Source organism: Trichomycterus rosablanca, chromosome 2, assembly GCF_030014385.1.
Source record: "Trichomycterus rosablanca isolate fTriRos1 chromosome 2, fTriRos1.hap1, whole genome shotgun sequence".
Taxonomy (NCBI): Eukaryota; Metazoa; Chordata; class Actinopteri; order Siluriformes; family Trichomycteridae; genus Trichomycterus; species Trichomycterus rosablanca.
Window position 1 is genome coordinate 26,930,263 of NC_085989.1, and position 20,712 is coordinate 26,950,974.

General features: G+C 37.7%; 1 protein-coding gene across 1 annotated transcript in view; it reads left to right on the plus strand.

The window, feature by feature from the left end:
* The window catches only part of csmd3b (CUB and Sushi multiple domains 3b), a 538,328-nt gene that overhangs the window by 266,127 nt on the left and 251,489 nt on the right, over nucleotides 1-20,712 (plus strand). Inside the window, exon 7 of the mRNA XM_063013213.1 lies at nucleotides 8,545-8,622. Within this exon, the coding sequence (XP_062869283.1) occupies nucleotides 8,545-8,622 (78 nt within the window). The remainder of the gene's footprint in view (nucleotides 1-8,544; nucleotides 8,623-20,712) is intronic.

Below are 20,712 nucleotides of genomic sequence, written 5' to 3' on the forward strand. Positions count from 1 at the left end.
TATTCTTCCCTCAAAATAACTCAATATACAGCCATTAATGTCTAAACCACCGGCAACAAAAGTGAGTACACCCCTAAGAAACTACACCCCTAAATGTCCAAATTGAGCACTGCTTGTCATTTTCCCTCCAAAATGTCATGTGATTTGTTAATGTTACTAGGTCTCAGGTGTGCATAGGGAGCAGGTGTGTTCAATTTAGTAGTACAGCTCTCACACTCTCTCATACTGGTCACTGAAAGTTCCAACATGGCACCTCATGGCAAAGAACTCTCTGAGGATCTTAAAAGACGAATTGTTGCGCTACATGAAGATGGCCAAGGCTACAAGAAGATTGCCAACACCCTGAAACTGAGCTGCAGCACAGTGGCCAAGATCATCCAGCGTTTTAAAAGAGCAGGGTCCACTCAAAACAGACCTCACGTTGGTCGTCCAAAGAAGCTGAGTGCACGTGCTCGGCGTCACATCCAACTGCTGTCTTTGAAAGATAGGCGCAGGAGTGCTGTCAGCATTGCTGCAGAGATTGAAAAGGTGGGGGGTCAGCCTGTCAGTGCTCAGACCATACGCCGCACACTACATCAAATTGGTCTGCATGGCTGTCACCCCAGAAGGAAGCCTCTTCTGAAGTCTCTACACAAGAAAGCCCGCAAACAGTTTGCTGAAGACATGTCAACAAAGGACATGGATTACTGGAACCATGTCCTATGGTCTGATGAGACCAAGATTAATTTGTTTGGTTCAGATGGTCTCAAGCATGTGTGGCGGCAATCAGGTGAGGAGTACAAAGATAAGTGTGTCATGCCTACAGTCAAGCATGGTGGTGGGAATGCCATGGTCTGGGGCTGCATGAGTGCAGCAGGTGTTGGGGAGTTACATTTCATTGAGGGACACATGAACTCCAATATGTACTGTGAAATACTGAAGCAGAGCATGATCCCCTCCCTCCGGAAACTGGGTCGCAGGGCAGTGTTCCAGCATGATAATGACCCCAAACACACCTCTAAGACGACCACTGCTTTATTGAAGAGGCTGAGGGTAAAGGTGATGGACTGGCCATGCATGTCTCCAGACCTAAACCCAATAGAACATCTTTGGGGCATCCTCAAGCGGAAGGTGGAGGAGCGTAAAGTCTCGAATATCCGCCAGCTCCGTGATGTCGTCATGGAGGAGTGAAAAAGCATTCCAGTGGCAACCTGTGAAGCTCTGGTAAAGTCCATGCCCAGGAGAGTTAAGGCAGTTCTGGGAAATAATGGTGGCCACACAAAATATTGACACTTCAGGAACTTTCACTAAGGGGTGTACTCACTTTTGTTGCCGGTGGTTTAGACATTAATGGCTGTATATTGAGTTATTTTGAGGGAAGAATAAATTTACACTGTTATATAAGCTGCACACAGACTACTTTTCATTGTGTCAAAGTGTCATTTTGTCAGTGTTGTCCCATGAAAAGATATACTTAAATATCTGCAGAAATGTGAGGGGTGTACTCACTTTTGTGATACACTGTATATATATATAGAGAGAGAGAGAGACTTGGTGAGCTTGTGTGGTGTAATGCTAAGTGCCTGAGATCATTCTGAGGGGTTTATTCTGGGCTGAGCTCAAAAATACAGAAGGTGCATGGCATTATGTGAACCTGGTCATTGGGGGTTGGGGCTGGACATATCAGTGCAAACTTGGATAAATAAGAGGGTGAATCAGGAAGGACATCCAGCACAAAAAATATAATAAATCAAATATGAGGTCGAATTATCTGCTGTGGCGACCCCTAACAGGAGCAGCCAAAAGGAATCATTCATAAAGACAGGTTTGGGGAGAAATTAGTAATAACAGTGCTAACGCCAAATTTATCTTTTAATAAGACAAACATGAATAGGAAAAGACAGCAAATAAACAAATGGTTATGTCTTATGCTCTGTTCAACCAGTCACACTTGATATTTAATTTACCCATTATTAATATTATTATTAATATAATATATTTACCCATTATTAATGTGACTGTTAAACCAGTCACACTTGATATTTAATTTACCCATTATTAGTATTATTATTAATATAGTATATTTGCCCATTATTAATATAATCTGAAACTCTGATATTGAAATTTTCCCCAATTGAGGCAAGTTTACATGCAGTTAGATAAATGAGTTTTTTTCATATCAGGGTTCCTAGGCATGTTGGTATTTTTTGCTTATAATAAAATATTTTTACACATAGTAAACCTTTAATCGTAAAAATACTTTTAAGTTGAATTAAAGTTTCAATGTACTGCATATATAAATACATAGAATTATTCTACAAGTAAATAAACGATGAATAGAGACTGATATGTGTAAAATATGCTTCTTTATGTGATGAAGTCAGTCCATGATGTCACTAAAGTAAGTGCAGTTTAACTTGTAATTTAATTGAGATGTGTGTGGTTGTTTAATGGTAAGTCATCCAGAGGCAAACTGTAATAAACTCATTTGAAGTGTAAAAGCATTGTTAGCCTAAAAATGTAATAACATATAAAAATGCTGTTAGAGAAACATATGTGTAACTTTTACTCTTTTTTTAATCATCAGTTTCGATCAGAGATATTGCTCTTCCCTTACCCTTAAAGTTATTTTGGTGATGTGTATAGAATTGAATAATAATATAAAAAAGTCCCAGTACACAGAAAAAAGCACTAATACTAGTAATTTTGATAAGTTGGTAAGACAATTTCGAATTTAAATGAAAAACATCTAATTCACTTGATAAATGTCAATGTGCACATGTGCACTATTATTCAACCCCAGCCTCAGTACTTGGTGGAATATCCTTTTGCCTTGGTAAACTCTAATAAGTCTAAGCTTCTAACACCTATCTTGAGAATTCTTTGTCTATTCTTTTTGTGTAAAAACTTCCAGCTCATTGAGGTTTGATGGCTTCTGTGCTGTAACTACTTTCTTTAAATCCCACCAAATATTTTCTATGGGATTCAAATCTGGGGACTGAAATGGATTATCAGGATATTCCAGGACTGATTCTTGAAAGTGTGCTTGGAATTATTATCTGGCTGGAAAGTCCAGTTATCACCACCTCAGAAGGCAAAACATTCCTCCTCAAAATGCTATGGTACTTCTGTGAATCTATTGATGCCAGTCACACACTCAAGACTTCTGCCAGTATCTGCAGCAGAAAATCATCCCCACATTCACCACATTATCACTAAACCACCTGCATTCTTTACTAGTGGGATAGTATTCCTCTGAAAAGTAAGCCTCACATTTATTGCACCAGATTCACTCTATAAAGCTATGGTCTGTCTGCAGTTCTGACCTGACCCCAGTAGAGAATATGTGAAGAATTTTAAAAAGCCCCCCATACTGTTGCACAACTTGAAGGGGAAGATACAGTTGATGCATAGGTGTATATTGGGATTTTAGAGAGACACATGCTGCCATAAAGGCGATGTCTTTTCCCAGGAAGTTCGCGATTGTTTTAGCAGGGCGATGCCAGGACTCAAAGTGCATGTGCTTGACTGGCTTGCCTGCACTCCAGATGTGTCTCTTGTTAAAATGTCCAGCCTGTATGTATGGTGCAGCATGAATCAAATGATGACCACAAACTGTCAAGCAACTAATTTAGTATCTAGCAAGAATAGACAATTCCACTTGCAAAACTGCAACAAGGAGTGTCATAAGAGTGGACGATTTTTTTTTAGAAAGACAATGTAATGCAATTTAAAAAACTAATAATTTATTTTTGACCAAAGACATGGAAATAAATGAAGAGCTTCTCTTAAGGGCCTCTAGCAGCATAGAGGCTTGCTCAGCTCAAATAATTTAAAGGTGAAAAAGAAAGGTGTTCTGCATTTAGCCTAATTTTAAACATTTGGGTATTTTTAGGAGTGCAAATTCTTTATATATACAGTGTGATTGAGGAGAACGAAGCTAACCCACACCCCCTCCGACATGTGGGCAGCATGCCGTATGCATCTGGTTCCAGCGTGTTTTTACCACTGCGCCATCTGAGAGGCTGGAGTGCAAATTCTTAGAGTTTAAAAAAATAAATTACCTGCTCCTTTTTTGAAAGCATTTTAAACAATGTTTATTTGGTATGTGTTACATTTTATATTTGTTTATTCAACATATTAAATTAATTGTATTTTATCTGATAAACAATGGAAAATATTCAGTAAAAATGATTTATTGCAGCTAAAATAAATGTATAATTTAAACAAGGTTTACCACACACATTTTAAATGTGCCAAAGTTTTATGTAATTGGACGTGATGAAAAGACTGTTGATTAAACATGAGTTCTAATTGTGAATACAAGGTCGGTTTTCTACAGAGCAGGTCAGAAAGACCACCCACTGGAAACCACTGTTATCCTTATGAAGACTAAAGTCAATATGACACCCCCGCAGAGTGTAAACAGTTCGTATATAGGAAACACTGTTTACTCATTATTTATAATTCAGAGCTTCCGCAGGCCTTCATCTCTCTATACTACAGTTTAAGCACAAACACCCCTTAGGGTGAGATGTAGCCGAAACCTGATAGCTCTCAATGTTGCCATTAGTTTCACAGGGCCACAGATGGTTTGAACCAAAGAGATTAAGTTGACTCAAAACTGGCTTAAAGGAAAGCACAGCTTTCCCAGTGAAGTAATGTTCTGCATTAGCCGGAGAGCACTAATGTTCTTGTTGACCCTCAATTTATCATCCTTCTTGTAGTTAAAATGTTCTGTTTAATGCTTCTGTGCACTGCCACTATTTTAGGTAACAATCTAAAAGTGCAGTCTGGACATATCATTTTCATATAAACAATAATAAATATTTATTGCTTTTGATAACTTTGACCATATAAAGCACATAGCTTTTGTTTTCAATTGTATTGGGAGAATCCTTAAAATTATTTAATTCTTGTATTTCAGCCACAACACTTACTAACAGGAGTAATTAATCAGTTATATGAAGAAAAAAGCTATGCTATCAACTTTGCAGCAACAGTTTAGGGAAGGCACTGTCCTGTTCCAGCATTCTTCTGTCCTGTGCACAAAGCAAGCTCTATAAAGACATGAAGAAAAGCTTGGTTTAAAGAAACTCCAGTGACCACAGCCCCACCATTTCTATTTTAAATGAGATGCTCAACAAACACTTTTGCACAGTATTATATGTACTAATTTAATGACAATGTATATTTATTTTTGAGTCCATTTTATTAAAATGCAAACAGAATATACAGGAAATATGTACACAAAGTTTTAAAAAAGTATAATAAAATTCAGAACTAAATGGCTTATACATGCAAATGTCTTTATTGTGACCTCACATGGCTTTTTCTGTTTAAGTAATACCATACTGCCTCTATTATATTTAGGTCTGGACTCTGTGGAGGTCAGTTCATGACTTTCAGTGTTTGATTAGCTGTTTTTCTCTTCCAATATGATTTCACTGCATTAGCATTGTGCTTGGAATCATCAGCATGGTAATTCAGCATCTATGATCCCATCAATTTGGACAATATTACCAACTCCACTGGCAGAAACGCAGCCCCAAACCAGGACAGAACCCCACAATGTTTCACTGAAGGCCACAGGCACACAATCTTTCATCTCTCTCTAACTATTCACATATTGTCAACGACTGGATCTAAAAAGAAAAAAATTCCAACTTGGATTCATCACTCCATAATACTCCTACAGATCTGTAATCAGGTCTTTGTGAGCTTTAGCATGTCTTGACTTTTCACCCTGTTCCTCTTCTGTAAAAGTGCTTTCTTGGCTGCTACCATTCCTGATCAAGCTTCTTCAGACTGTAAAAGGGTCAACTTGGCAACTCGATAAAGCTGCCAAATGCTGAGCCAGGTCCTTCCAGGATCTCCTCCGGTCTCTCAAATAAGAAACTCTGAGAAACTTCTGATTATAATTGAAAGTTTTCTTGGCCTTTTAGTCTTTGGCCTCTGCTCATACTTTAAATTTCTTTATATTAGCTTGAGTACATAATCTCCAGTTTGTTTGCTGATTTCCCTTTGAGAGTGGTTTTGCTGATGCTAAATTATGATTTTGGGTGTGTTCGAAAAGCTAGTGTGCTGTCTACATAGGCAGCATTTTACGTCATCCTGTGCGCGCTCCCGAGAAGGAGGCTGTTCGAAATCCTAGATGCCTTAAAATCCACACTTCTGAGGCATCTTCATATTTCAATGTTATTTTGGCTCAAGAACGAGTGAGCTCCGACGCTGCCTTAAGTGATCAAGGCAACAGCGTTCATTGCGGGTCGGCTCTCACAGAAAAATAAACATTGCTGACGGGTCGTTGAAACGAATGGAGTTATTTTTAAACGTAAATAAAATATTACTGATTTTTAACTTGTATAAACTTGTGCCGAGTGTTTTTATTTGCAAGTTCGGGCTTGTCAGGAAATGTAACCGTTATCGGTACATGAAGGGAGATGTTATTGACGTTAGCGTGCTGTGCTACCTCAGTTTATTGGTTTTAATGGCGAGATGCTAAATGCTAAACGCGAAATGCTAAACCCGATGTTATCGCTGTCTAAGTAGTGCGTTCGAATAACCTGACTTTTAAGTCACTAACTTATTAGAATCCTCTCTACTAAGTCAGCTGCCTATGTAGACAGTAAGACAGCAAGGCAGCTCCCTAGGTTTTCGAACACACCCGTAATGCTCAAATATGTCTTGCAAAAACCTGGTGCAATTCATCTTTTTATAGCAGTTTGACATGAATAGGACAAATACAGGTGGTAGTAATGAAAATAAAAGAAGTTCCTGTTATTTCTCAATTGTAAGGGAAGTCACAGCCACTTTAGCCTATAGAAGCCTATTTATAATACTGTCTACACATTTCCTGTATTTTCTGGTTATATTATATTTTAATACAGTAATATTTGTAGAAATACTGCAAATTTATCTTTATTTATCTTTCTGCCTAGTGGGGCCATGTTGTGATCGTTTTGCTTTACTAATTATGCTTTTGAAGTAGCAAACATTATGTAAGGTTGGGCAAACATTTCATTCATCTCATTAAAAATGTACATTTGGCTCTAATTAATTAAATAAACTTGATGGAGCCTGCATGTGATGAAGCTTCACTATGCAAAAAAATTTTTCCTACAAGAATGGAAAACCATAACCTCACCAATGCTGCACTTTGGTTACAGGGACTTTTTGAAGTTTTACATGATGATAAGTTTCTCTAACAACATTTTGGTTGTAAATCTGTAAGCTATTTTTTTTTTTGCCTATATACAGTATGCTATTAGTGTTCTTTTACTTATTCGTCCATTCAACCTGAGCACTTTCTAGATTTGCCTTACTGTTCTTTACCTTCTGTCATTTACAATCTACATAAAGAAAGCCAGATTAAATGTGTTGGACTCACTCAACTTTTTACTTATTAGCTGATTGGTATACATGCTTTATTTTCAAATTGAAAATGACACTGGAGCCAGGGGATCATTGTAAAATTATGAAATAGTTATTATTATTATTATTATTACAAGGAATCTTTAAAAAGTTTCCGCACTTTTATATTTTGGTTGGTGGGACAATGGTAGCTCAGTGGTTAAGGTACTGGACTAGTAATCTGAAGGTTGCTGGTTCAAGCCCCACCACTACCAGGTTGCCACTGTTGGGCCCCTGAGCAAGACCCTTAACACTCAATTGCTCAAAAATTGTGTTGTCATAATTGTAAGTCGCTTTGGATAAAAGCATCTGCTAAATGTAATGTAATGTAATGTAATGTAAAATTGTTGGAAACAGTGAGGGCGGGAGGAGTAGTAATTGGTCGTGTCTAAGAGACTGAGAAAGCTTATAGTCCAGATTTAGCGCCATCTGATTTCCACCTATTTGGACCGTGGCTTTGCGCCAGTGGCTACACGCTCAACCAAAAACATTTTTTGCTGATCCCATTAAAAACTTAGTACGAACCTGGGAAAAATTCATCGGAAGGTGACTATGTAGAAAAGTGATGTAATTTGTTTTTGACATTCATAGTTTAGAAAATAAAAAGTGTGGAAACTTTTCAAAGAACCCTCATATTATTGCTATTGTTAATGATAATAATAATAAACTTTTGTAATGATGGACTAGCTTGCTTATCCTGTTAGCTTACGTTGAAGGCTTTGTCGTGTGTGTGTGAGCGTGCAAGTGTGATTGAGAGTGACAAACAGGGAAGGAATGACCCATTTTATCAGCATACCCACTTTGACAGATGACTTGTGGCCCTAAAGACTATTTAGAGGCCGTAGGCAATGTCTGATCTGTATCAGATGATGTGAGCACACAATTTGAAAACTCTCCATCAATTTCAAGGTTGACAAATGAACAGAAGTCCTGTCCTGCTGCTTATTTATTAATCTTCTTTTCTCCTATTCTTCATTTTAGCTTTCTCTTTTCTCTGCACATGCTTTGCTTTTTGTTTCAGGGCAAACTGGGGGAGTTGCAGCATTTTTGGTTGTTTTCATAAGCTTTATTACAGTTTATTTTTCTAATGCTAACTAATTAATTCATGACTAGTTCACCTGATTTCATGTTTTTGTTTTTCCCTTTGACCAGTGAAACGATCCGTAGATTTTAAATCTAGAGGAGTAAAATTATTTCCTGGCAAAGACAACAACAACAAGTTTTCTATCAGTGAGTCTAACTTTTGTTACTCTTTATATGGTAAATTTGTGCTATGCTATTTATGTTTTGTTTTATTTAGTATTTATATCTTTTATTTTTACATTTATGTGATGTGTGTTGGTGTGGTTCATGCTTCCAGTTTTTATTTCTTTTTATTATTTATTGATTGTATTTTTTGACATTGCTTTTTTGGCACCATAACCTGCTGATGTTGCTTGCATGTTAGGTACTTTCTTTTGCCTGTTTATTTTAATACTATATGGCTTCTAAACCTGAGCAGTCATTAATTATAATAACTGTTAATTATAAAAAATCTTAATATAACATTACATAAGGTAGATAACAGTTAAACCTCTTAAATGCTACTAGACTATGTACTTGTATACATTATATTTACTAAACGTACCTTCTATAGTTCTGAACCATCTAAAATCTCTATATACTATATACTTTGACACTTGGACATGGTCATGACCTGATGCATGATGTATGTATGGCATAACAGCTATAACATTAAAACCACCTCCTGGTTTCTACACTCACTGTCCATTTTATCAGCTCCACTTACCATATAGAAGCACTTTATAGTTCTACAATTACTGACTGTAGTTCATTTATTTATCTACATACTTTTTAGCCTTCTTTTACCATGTTCTTCAATGGTCAGGACCCCCCCACAGGACCACCACAGAGCAGGTATTATTTAGGTGGTGGATGATTCTCAGCACTGCAGTGACACTGACATGGTGGTGGTGTGTTAGTGTGTGTTGTGCTGGTATGAGTGGATAAGACACAGCAGCGCTGCTGGAGTTTATATCATGTCCACTCACTGTCCACTCCTACCTAGTTGGTCCACCTTGTAGATGTAAAGTCAGACACTGTCGCTCATCTCCTGCTGCTGTTTGAGTTGGTCATCGCCTAGACCTTCATCAGTGGTCACAGGACACTGCCCACGGGGCGCTGTTGGCTGGATATTTTTGGTTGGTGGACTATTCTCACTCCAGCAGTGACAGTGAGGTGTTTAAAAAACTTCATCAGCATCGCTGTGTCTGATCCACTCATACCAGCACAACACACACTAACACACCACCACCATGTTATTGTAACTGCAGTGCAGAGAATGATCTACCACCTCAATAATACCTACTTTGTGGGGGTCCTGACCATTGAAGAACAGGGTGAAAGGGGGCTAAAAAAGTATGTAGAGAAACAGATGGACTGCATTCAGTAATTGTAGAACTACAAAGAGCTTCTATATGGTAAGTGAAGCTGATAAAATGGACAGTGAATGTAGAAACAAGGAGGTGGTCATAATGTTATGTCTTAATGGTGTATATGCACTTATGTTGTGTTTATTCTATGAAACTGCTATTGACAAGATTTATTAAGAAAAATTCAAATGGAGAATGGAGTGGTACTTTTTTTTTTTTCTGTGCACGTGCTGTACTCCAGACACATAAAACATCCCCAGACTTGAATATTCCCACCACTATACTTCACTGTTGTTTTAATATACTATTATATCAATAATTTTCTAAGAAGCGATTTAGTGATTGCTACTTGCTATTCAAGACAGTCACTACATAGCCTTCTTTTGGCTGTAGTTTTGCTGATTTATTCAGCACATTGTGTATCTGTTATTATTTAAAGCATTATGCATTGGTCTTCTGATGGTGTGGTCACTTTTGTTCAGGCTGATCATGGTTTGGATACAAATGATCCGGTTATGGCAAAGCATTTTAATGTGCCATGCAATACCCCTCACTGATCATAATTTGATGCTTTGCTTTAAAGACGTCTTTGGTCTCTGGCACGTTCATGTAATTCTGATGCCATATTCATACAATCACACTTGCTATGAATTGAAAAAAATATATAATAATTTTGGAGGCAAAGCTTATTGTGTTGCTGAAACAATAATCTTTGGTCCAGAGACAGAATGCCAGCCCTGATTTATCTTGATGAGCCAAGTTGCTTAATACTAGAATGAAGATGTGCGTTTTGTGCCTAATGTGGCATTGCCACCAATAACACAAACAATTTAGAGGTAGACGTTTTGACTTTGTGTGTAGTTTAATATTTTTGAGTCAAATGTAATGCACAATGGTACGTAAATGGCACAACTTGCAGAACACAAATGGGCAACTCCGTAAAACTGTACTTAGAAATTTCTCAATTTAAAGCTGGTCTATGTTGTTGATACTCTCTAGAATAAATGCTAAATATTTGCTAAAATCGTATGTAGTGTTTGTTGTGGACTGACAACATAGAGGAAACCATAAAAAAGGTTACATTTCTTTCTTGTATATTTCTTATATATAGTGTACACTGATCAGCCATGACATTAAAACCACCTCCTTGTTTTTACACTCACTGTCCATTTTATCAGCTCCACTTACCATATAGAAGCACTTTGTAGTTCTACAATTACTGACTGTAGTCCATCTATTTCTCTACATACTTTTTTTAGCCTGCTTTCACCCTGTTCTTCAGTGGTCAGGACCCCCACAGGACCACTACAAAGTAGGTATTATTTAGGTGGTGGATCATTCTCAGCACTGCAGTGACAATGGTGGTGTGTTAGTGTGTGTTGTGCTGGTATGAGTGGATAAGACACAGCAGCGCTGCTGGAGTTTTTAAATATCATGTCCACTCACTGTCCTCTCTATTAAACACTCCTACCTAGTTGGTCCACCTTGTAGATGTAAAGTCAGAGACGATCGCTCATCTATTGCTGCTGTTTGAGTTGATCATCGTCTAGACCTTCATCATTGGTCACAGGATGCTGCCTGCGGGGTGCTGTTGGCTGGCTAATTTTGGTAGGTGTACTATTCTCAGTCCAGCAGTGACAGTGAGGTGTTTAAAAACTTCATCAGCATTTCTGTGTCTTATGCACTCATACCAGCACAACACACACTAACACACCACCACCATGTCAGTGTCACTGCAGTGCTGAGAATGACCTGGGAGAGTCCTGACCATTGAAGAACAGCATGAAAGGGGGCTAACAAAGCATGCAGAGAAACAGATGGACTACAGTCAGTAATTGTAGAACTACAAAGTACTTGTATATGGTAAGTGGAGCTGATAAAATAGAGAGTAAGTGTAGAAACAAGGAGGTGGTTTTAATGTTATGGCTGATCGGTGTATAACACAGATTACACGATCAAGAGCATTGCTATGTAATTTTCAACACTTAAATCCTCTGATTTCTCTGAAATCACTAGCAGTACATGGTAAGGTTACCAATACAGGTAGAGTTAGTCACTGTATTTATATAGAAGGTGATGAATTGGATATATTTCTTTATTACAGTGATCTTTACATGAACTTTTTAACTCAGCCATGCTGCTAGCAGGTTATATGGTGGCATGGACATTCAAACAGAGAAACATATCTTTTTTTTTTCAACATAATAACACATTTGCACTTGCAAATGTGGTTATGGTATTATATTGTATGGAGGGTACATCATTACACTTTGAATCCACATCTTGTCTTCATTTATGAATAAAAAATGGTTTATTGTGCTCATCTTGTACAATATAGTGACCAGTGATCCATTAATGATTTTGAGGCAACAAATATAATTTAACGGTGCGGGCCTGTAAAAGCTTATTGTGATGATATAGCAGTGCTCCTTGCAGCTGGCTGAATGAGACTGAATGTTTTCATTTTGTGTGCAGTGCCACTTTTGAGTAAATACATACTTGGTATTTTCATATCATACAGTATATAAGAATTGATTCACAACTATATTTAGAACAACATTTAAATGTCATTGCATTGAGCAAGAAGAACAATGTGTGGTTTTCTTTGCTGTTAAATATTTCTCTGTGTAATGTTTTTTTGTGTCATAATGTGGGACAGTATATAAAAGCAAAAGTACCTAGCTGTATTTTTTTTCCTCCTGACTGGCTTTCCATGTCTGAGATCACTGCAATTACTACTATGGGCTGAAGCTGTATAAAGGTCACGGCAATTGGTTCCTACAAAACAAAAACGGCCTGGCATGCCTCACCACCTGAGTGCAGTGAATGCTGTTTGGGTGTTTGTTGCCTTAAAGGCTATAACCATATAGAATAAATACTGAAAAGGTGCATAAATACATGCAATACCAGTTAGCACAACATTTGTTTATTTTCTGTAAAGAATACGGTCATAATTCAGTTTATATGTCCATTTTTAATAACCTTATGCATGTAAGTAAACTTTAGTATAATAACTGTATAGGCCAGGTATGTGAGCAATATTGGACCAAAAATATCAAGTATGCCATAAATTTGCAACAAAGTGTATGGTATGTATACCTATAAGTACAACCCCAAATCAGAAAAAGTTGGGACAGCATGGAAGATGCAAATAAAAAAAAAAAAAAGAGTTTCTTACATTTACTTTGACTTTTATTTGATTACAGACAGGATGAACCTGAGATGTTTCATGTTTTATCAGCTCAACTTCATTTAATTTATTAATAAACATCCATTCCTGCATTTCAGGCCTGCAACACATTCCAAAAAAAGTTGGGACAGGAAAGCATTTACCACTTTGTAATGTTGCTATTCCTTTTCACTACACTTAAAAGACGTTTTGGCACCGAGGATACCAAGTGATTTAGTGTTTCAGCTTTATTTTGTCCCATTCTTTATGCAAACATGTCTTAAGATGTGCAACAGTACGGGGTCGTCATTGTCGCATTTTTCCTTTCAAAATTATCTACTGGGGAAAGGTCAGGACTGCAGGCAGGCCAGTCCAGTACCCGTACCCTCTTCTTCTGCAGCCATGCTTTTGTAATGTGTGCAGCATGTGGTTTTGCATCGTCTTGTTGAAAAATGCATGGACGTCCCTGGAAAAGATGACGTCTTGAAGGCAGCATATGTTGCTCTAAGATCTTAAAGTGATTTAGTTTTTTTTTTTCTAAGAACACATGTGGGTGCAGTTTAAAGTGCAGCTTTACTTATTTTGGAAATAGAAATAAAAAGTTTGATTAAAAAAAATATTACATGTGCAATGACAGATCTGACTTGAATTGCTTTAACACAACTATGGAAAGCTCCCCTGTCATTAAACCAGTCTGAACCTAAAAGCACCTAAAGCAATAATGCAGACTGATAACAGATGCAAACCTCATTTCTATGCAGACTATTTGATGTAAAATGAACTTCCCACACAGTGACCCAGAGACAATTCCACCGTCTATAACATTAGATTCCAGTGACCATACTGATATTCTTTACTTTTTATACACTGGCAGTTTTAGACTAGTCTTGTGGCGCAACATCTTAAGATCTTTGGACTTGTAGCTGATAACAGTCTAGATGGTCCTTTTCTTCTTTGGACTGGAGCACATGGCGTCCATTTTTTTTCCAAAAAAAACCTGAAATGCAAATCTATCTGACCACAATACACGTTTCCGCTGTATGATGGTCCGTCCTTGATGCCTCCGAGCCCAGAGAAGTCAGCCTCGCTTCTGGACATGGTTAACACAAGACTTGTTTTTTGTACAGTGAAGTTTTAAGTGGCATTTGTGCATGTAACTCTGTATTGTAGTGCTTGACAAAGGTTTGCCAAAGTAATCCCTCACCCATGTGGTTATATCAGCTTTGTTGAGTGACGGTTCTTGATGCAGTGCCGTCTGAGGGATCAAAGATCACGGGCGTTCAGCTTAAGCTTGCACCTTTGGCCTTTACACACTGAAATTCCTCCTGATTCATTCAATCAATTAATGATATTATGCACTGTAGAGGGAGAAATATGCAAATCCCTTCCAATCTTTCATTTTATAACATTTCATAATTTTTTTATGCATTTGTGGACAAACTGGAGATCCTCTGGCCATCTTTGTAATCATGGTTTGGTACAAAAGCAGCATCCACGAAAAGCTGAGTCTTTGATGAGCAATCACCTGTTGACAACACCTGTTTAAAATTACATCATTATTTAGTTTTTTCACCTCATTACTAGTCCTAAATTGCCCCTGTCCCTACTTTTTTTGGAATGTGTTTCAGGCCTGAAATGCAGGAATGGATGTTTATTAATAAATGAAACATGAAATATCTCTGGTTCATCCTGTCTGCAATAAAAAAAAAAAGTCAAAGTAAATGTAAGGGAAACTGCATTTTCCATGTTGTCCCAACTTTTTCTTATTTGGGGTTGTATTATGTATAAGTAATAAGTATGACCAGTCTAGTCTGGCTGGGACAGCGAGGAAAAATGTTTGACTCCTTGCCACCTTAGCATGGTTTGCACACCGTTCTCTGTTCACTGTAGATAGGAGCACATGAAAGCATGTGTTTCACACTTTGTTTGCTTGCCTAGGCACCGTGTATTTGGATAAACGACCACGTATAAGCAGGCTCGTTTTGTTGCACACAAATATGTAATTTGGGTGAAGTGATTTCCTGGGTTGGTATGTGTTGCTGGGATATTGGTGGTCAGCTGAAGTATTTTGCTGATTTGTCTTATATAGCATTTCATAAAAGATTAAAGTGAATTATGCAAACGTACTTGCTTTTGTGTGAAATAGAAATGTAAGTTGCTATTAAGCACAAAACCAAAGTTATGTCTTGGTTGTGTGGTAGTGCTTATGTGTGCTGCTAATCTTATAGATTTCAGCCATAAAGATAGCAATGACAAGGGAAGAATAACGTTAAGTGTTTTTGCTGTTTTTCACTTACCCTTTCTTGTAAACACATTTTTAAATTGTTATTTAAAAAATAAACAGACTAATAATAATAATAATAATAATTAAATAATAGTAATAATAAACTTTATCTACACAAAACTGTATAACCATTCTGAGTACTGAAAACTGTTTTTGTTTTTTGGCAGCTCCTATATGAGAAAAAGCTGGTATTCATAAGCAGATGTGTATGTCTGTCTATTAACCTACACCGATCAACCATAACATTAAAACCACCTCCTTGATTCTACACTCACTGTCCACTTTATCAGCTCCACTTACCATATAGAAGCACTTTGTAGTTCTACAATTACTGACTGTAGTCCATCTGTTTCTCTGCATGCTTTGTTAGCCCCCTTTCATGCTATTCTTCAATGGTCAGGACCCCCACAGGACCACCACAGTGCAGATATTATTTAGGTGGTGGATCATTCTCAGCACTGCAGTGACACTGACATGGTGGTTGTGTGTTGTGCTGGTATGAGTGGATCAGACACAGCAATGCTGATGTAGTTTTTAAACACCTCACTGTCACTGCTGGACTGAGAATAGTCCACCAACAAAAATATATTCAGCCAACAGCTCCCCGTGGGCAGTGTCCTGTGACCACTGATGAAGGTCTAGACCAACTCAAACAGCAGCAATAGATGTGCGATCATCTCTGACTTTACATCTACAAGGTGGACCAACTAGGTAGGAGTGTCTAATAGAGTGGACAGTGAGTGGACACGATATTTAAAAACTCCATCAGCATTGCTGTCTCTGATCCACTCATACCAGCACAACACACACTAACACCACCACCATGTCAGTGTCACTTCAGTGCTGAGAATGATCCACCACCGAAATAATATCTGCTCTGTGGTGGTCCTGTGGGGGGTCCTGACCATTGAAAAAAAGCATGCAGAGAAACAGATGGACTACAGTCAGTAATTGTAGAACTACAAAGTGATTCTATATGGTGAGTGGAGCTGATAACATGGACAGTGAGTGTAGAAACAAGGAGGTGGTTTTAATGTTATGGCTGATCAGTGTATACATCTGTTCACCTGTCTGTGTGTCTTCATATCTAAAGCCATTACATTACAATTTCAAAAACATGTTGAAAGCAGTAAATTGCATTGTTTCACTTCTAACAGAGATAATATTATTGAGACAATGATTGGCATATCAGTTTTGCTCCTCATTTCCATATTTAATAACATTAAATTAATAGGGGCATACGGGCAGTGGTAGCTGAGTGGTTAAAATACTGGAAGAGTAAGTTGCCACTGTTAAAACTCCTAAGCAAGGCCCCTTAACCCTCAATTGATTGTATTTGAAGTGATATACAAAGTGTCTGCTAAATGAGTACAACTGCCCCTGTGGACTACCAGAGTGAATTATTAATCACATGCTCTTTGTCCTACATGTCAGTCCAACATATTTCAGTTTAACCTCAAACTGCCTTTGTAAACGACATGATCAACTGACAGACAAATTAACAATACAGTGGTACCTTGAAACTCAAGGTATTTTTTCCCTATAAGAATGTATGGGAAACCTGTTAATGTGTTCTATGGTCCTGTGGAACTGCATTTATTTCATTATATGAATATAATAATAATAATAATAATAAATTTCATTACCAACTATTTATTCATGTGGCAAGTTTTGTTTACAATTACTATATAAAATGTTTTAGCTTCTAACTAATTCTGATCTGGAGTTAGGTTGGAGTAAAGAGTCCATGTTGGTCTCCAAAGGTCTCCAAAGCTTTCCAACACAAAAAAACAGATTATACTGCAGGAAAAAAAAATATGTAAGATGAATTATTTGCACTTAATAGTGTCATTATTCAATACATTTGTGCCCTTTTGGCTCTAAAGCTGTCAGACTCTGTTCATAAAGTTCTCTGTCTATCTATCTATACACATGAAATACTCCTCCCCCATTTCTTCACATCAGTCTGTAAAAAAGCAAACTGAATCACTGAGTCAGGAATGACTCTTTTCAAACAAATTATTCATTGGAATCGAATCAGGGAGTTGTGCTCTTATCTATGGTAAAGATTCATTAGTTGCTGACTCTATTTCATTATGGTGTCTTAAGGAAACAATTCCATTCTTCAGAGCATTTGATTCACAGATTCAGTCATGGTTCAAGCCTTGATAAACAGCTGTATAAACCAATCAGAGCTTCCGAATTCAGATTCAGATGTTCCTCTAATCCAAAACGATATATGCTTTTTCATTTCTCCAATGTGCGTCACTTAGGTGAGCTGGCAATGACAAACTCTCTCGTTGTTAGTTGTAGAGACAGCTTAGATGACGAATTACCAGTTTCAGCTTTTTACCGCGAAAGCCGAGAGAATAAATTATCCGACTAAGATGGTTTTCTGGACACACAGTTGGATATGGATTTATATATTCTGGAAATATTCTGGAAACATACAAGATGGCCAGTAAGAAGAAAACAAGTGGATTTTATCCCTAATGGAACAACACACGGATATAGGATAAAAGCTCAGGTAAGCAGTGATAATGATTTTATGCTGCTATGTGGTTGATCTGGGTTGCGGTGCTGCTGACAGTCATACACATGACAGTCATACACATGTCCAATTTAAGGGAAACGTTGAGTTTCAAGGTACAAATTTCTTGCCGAAAAGCATAGAGTTTCAAAGATTTTGAGTTTTGGGGACATTGAGTTACAAGGTACCTCTGTATTGTGTATTTCAGAACATGTTGAATTCACACCAGTGTGTTAAAAGCTAAACTAGACTTCATGCTTTCTGTGACTGTACATCACACTAAAACCTGTTCAAAACATTTACTTCATAAAGCTTGAATATTTACTTGAATATTTATCTTTTCAACTTCTCTCAAAAACAAAAGATGATGCAAATATGATGACTCAATCACAATCAACATTTAAGTCTTTTTGGAACCAAAATAGAGATTTAAAAATGTTTATACCCAAAGCTATTTTCTCTTACACACAACCAGCCTGACTCACCTGGGAACAAGAACAGGAGCTAAATAACGCAACATGGCATAATACAATTCAGGTGAGGTGAAAATTCCATCAGCTTCCTCTGCCTAGCATTCTTCTGGCAAGTTTTCAAACATGAGGGAATTTCTTTAAAGAGGAGGAGTAAAAATTCCCAAGAGAAATTAAAATCTATAGTTCTGTTTCACTAAAATATGGGTTTCCCCTGACAGTAAACACAATAAATATTACAATTCAGCTGCCTGGCTTTATTGCCCACTGCAAAAGAAAAGTTAAAGTTATTAACAAATAAATTAATAAATTGGAATTCAACTGGAAACTGTAAGGTATCCCAACAGGACACACTAAATAAATAAGCCTGTCAGTCAGAAATATGACTTACTAACTTTAGAAGATCATTCAGGTATGTCTTGAAATTTGGGGAAAGTCTTTTTTTTTTTAATTTGTTTTATGTATAAATATGTGTACTGTGTTATCTGAATCAAATCCTAGTACTTTGGTGGTACATGTTCATGTATTTACTTAATGCCAAATTCACACTAAACAACTTATCAAGTCGTCATATCGCTGTACAGTTCACACTACATGACTGGATCTTTTGCAGTCGGTAGTCTTTTAAGTTGTTGTGTATTTCACACTACACGACTGATCTGCGATAGGGGGTCACACACTACACGATCTATCACCGGGAGGAATCTCAGACGAGTCTATCTGGTCTCCCAAACTACGTTTTGTCACGAAAACACACCCGAGAAGTGACTAGGGGTTTAATAATACCATGTCCAAAAATGCACGGCAACTATAAGCGACCAATCAAAGCTGTTTGTGCGCTGATGTGCAGCGTAAAAGCAAGTAGGAAAAATTAATGAATCTGAGTGGACTGGGCTACGTGACCAGCAGGGATCGTCTGTTCTGCAGTGAGTTGGAGGTTAATAAATATTTTTTGCAATGCAGTGTTGGTATTATGGTTTGATGTAGATCACACACAAGATCACAAAATACTGTAAAGCCTGTGTGTGTGGCGATGTATTCTGATAGAAAATACACTATGCCCCTATCCCATGTCCTTACAGCTCCTCCCCCGGGTTTCCCCACACCCCGTATCTGGTGTTCTCATTGGCTGTAGTTCCACACAGCACTCGCAACCTGCTTGCAACGCCTTTCACACTACACGATTTTGAGTCGGCGACTGGTCCAGATATTTAACATGCTAGATATTTTTCTTTAGTCGCCGAGCGCTTGACAAGCCACTCGGATCAGTTCACACATACTGATCGAGAGCAGAGTTGCAGTCCCCGAGCGAACGCTGAGTTGCTTCCGAGCTGCCACATCTAGCAGCGACCAGTCGGCGAGCGATAATCAGGGAAAAAATTGTGTAGTGTGAACTAAGCATAAGGTGAAGGATCATCCAGACTTTGCTCAGTATAGGTGCAAAAGCCAACAGTTGTCATTTGTCATCACACAATGGTGAACACAGGCTGTTTGTATTAGGCAGAAATTCCACTTGCAACAAGTAGTATCCTCAGTTCCACAGAGATTAAAATGTGCAATTAATAAGAAATAAGTTATTACACAGTGGTTATAATATTTCTGTGCACTCTTTTTAAGTGTTTTTAGGCATAAAACTTTGGAGGTTAGGCATTTTATCTTTTGTTGTGTTTTTTTGGGGATATGGGAGGACACCAGAGAACCTGAACGAAACCTATACAGACACTGAGAAAAATGCTGTTTCCACAAAGACAGTATAAGTATTCAAATATCAAACCTGCATGGCATCATTATAACCTGCTGTGTCATGTTGCACTTGGTAACTGTTTAATACTGATCAAGATTGTTTTGAATGCAAATATTATCCCAGAAAATTTGGGTGCATGCTGTGAATACGTCATAGACAGGGCTTTATACACACATTAACTATAGGAACAATTTAAAAAAGACTAACATGGCACTGGGATGTGATAGAAACGTGGAGTTCGAGCAGAAAACTTAGACATGGGAAGAAATGTCAAAATATCAGTAACCAAACGCAGCCATTTAATCTGGGTCACTTGGGTAACTGTTCTGGCCATAATGACCACTTAATCCAGATAAAGTTAAAGATCCAGATTTAGGTTCAAAACTTCTTATGAAAACACACTGTTCAGTGCTCCAACCAGCTCAAAGCAGTACTTGCTTCTGCCAGCATGAACACGGGTGCCGTTACCCAGTGATGCATGGGTTTGTTTATGCTATCTCTTGTTCATTGCCCAGCTGGATCACTTATTCATTTATGAGCACTTTGTGAGTTGGTATTAACTGTGGGACATCTCCTAAACAGTAGAGAGAAACATAAATGTCACATTTGTTAGCTGATATCAGTCACCGGGGTCCTGTTTAACTTGTTAACAGAAGCTGCATACACATACTGCACATGCACATCTTTTATA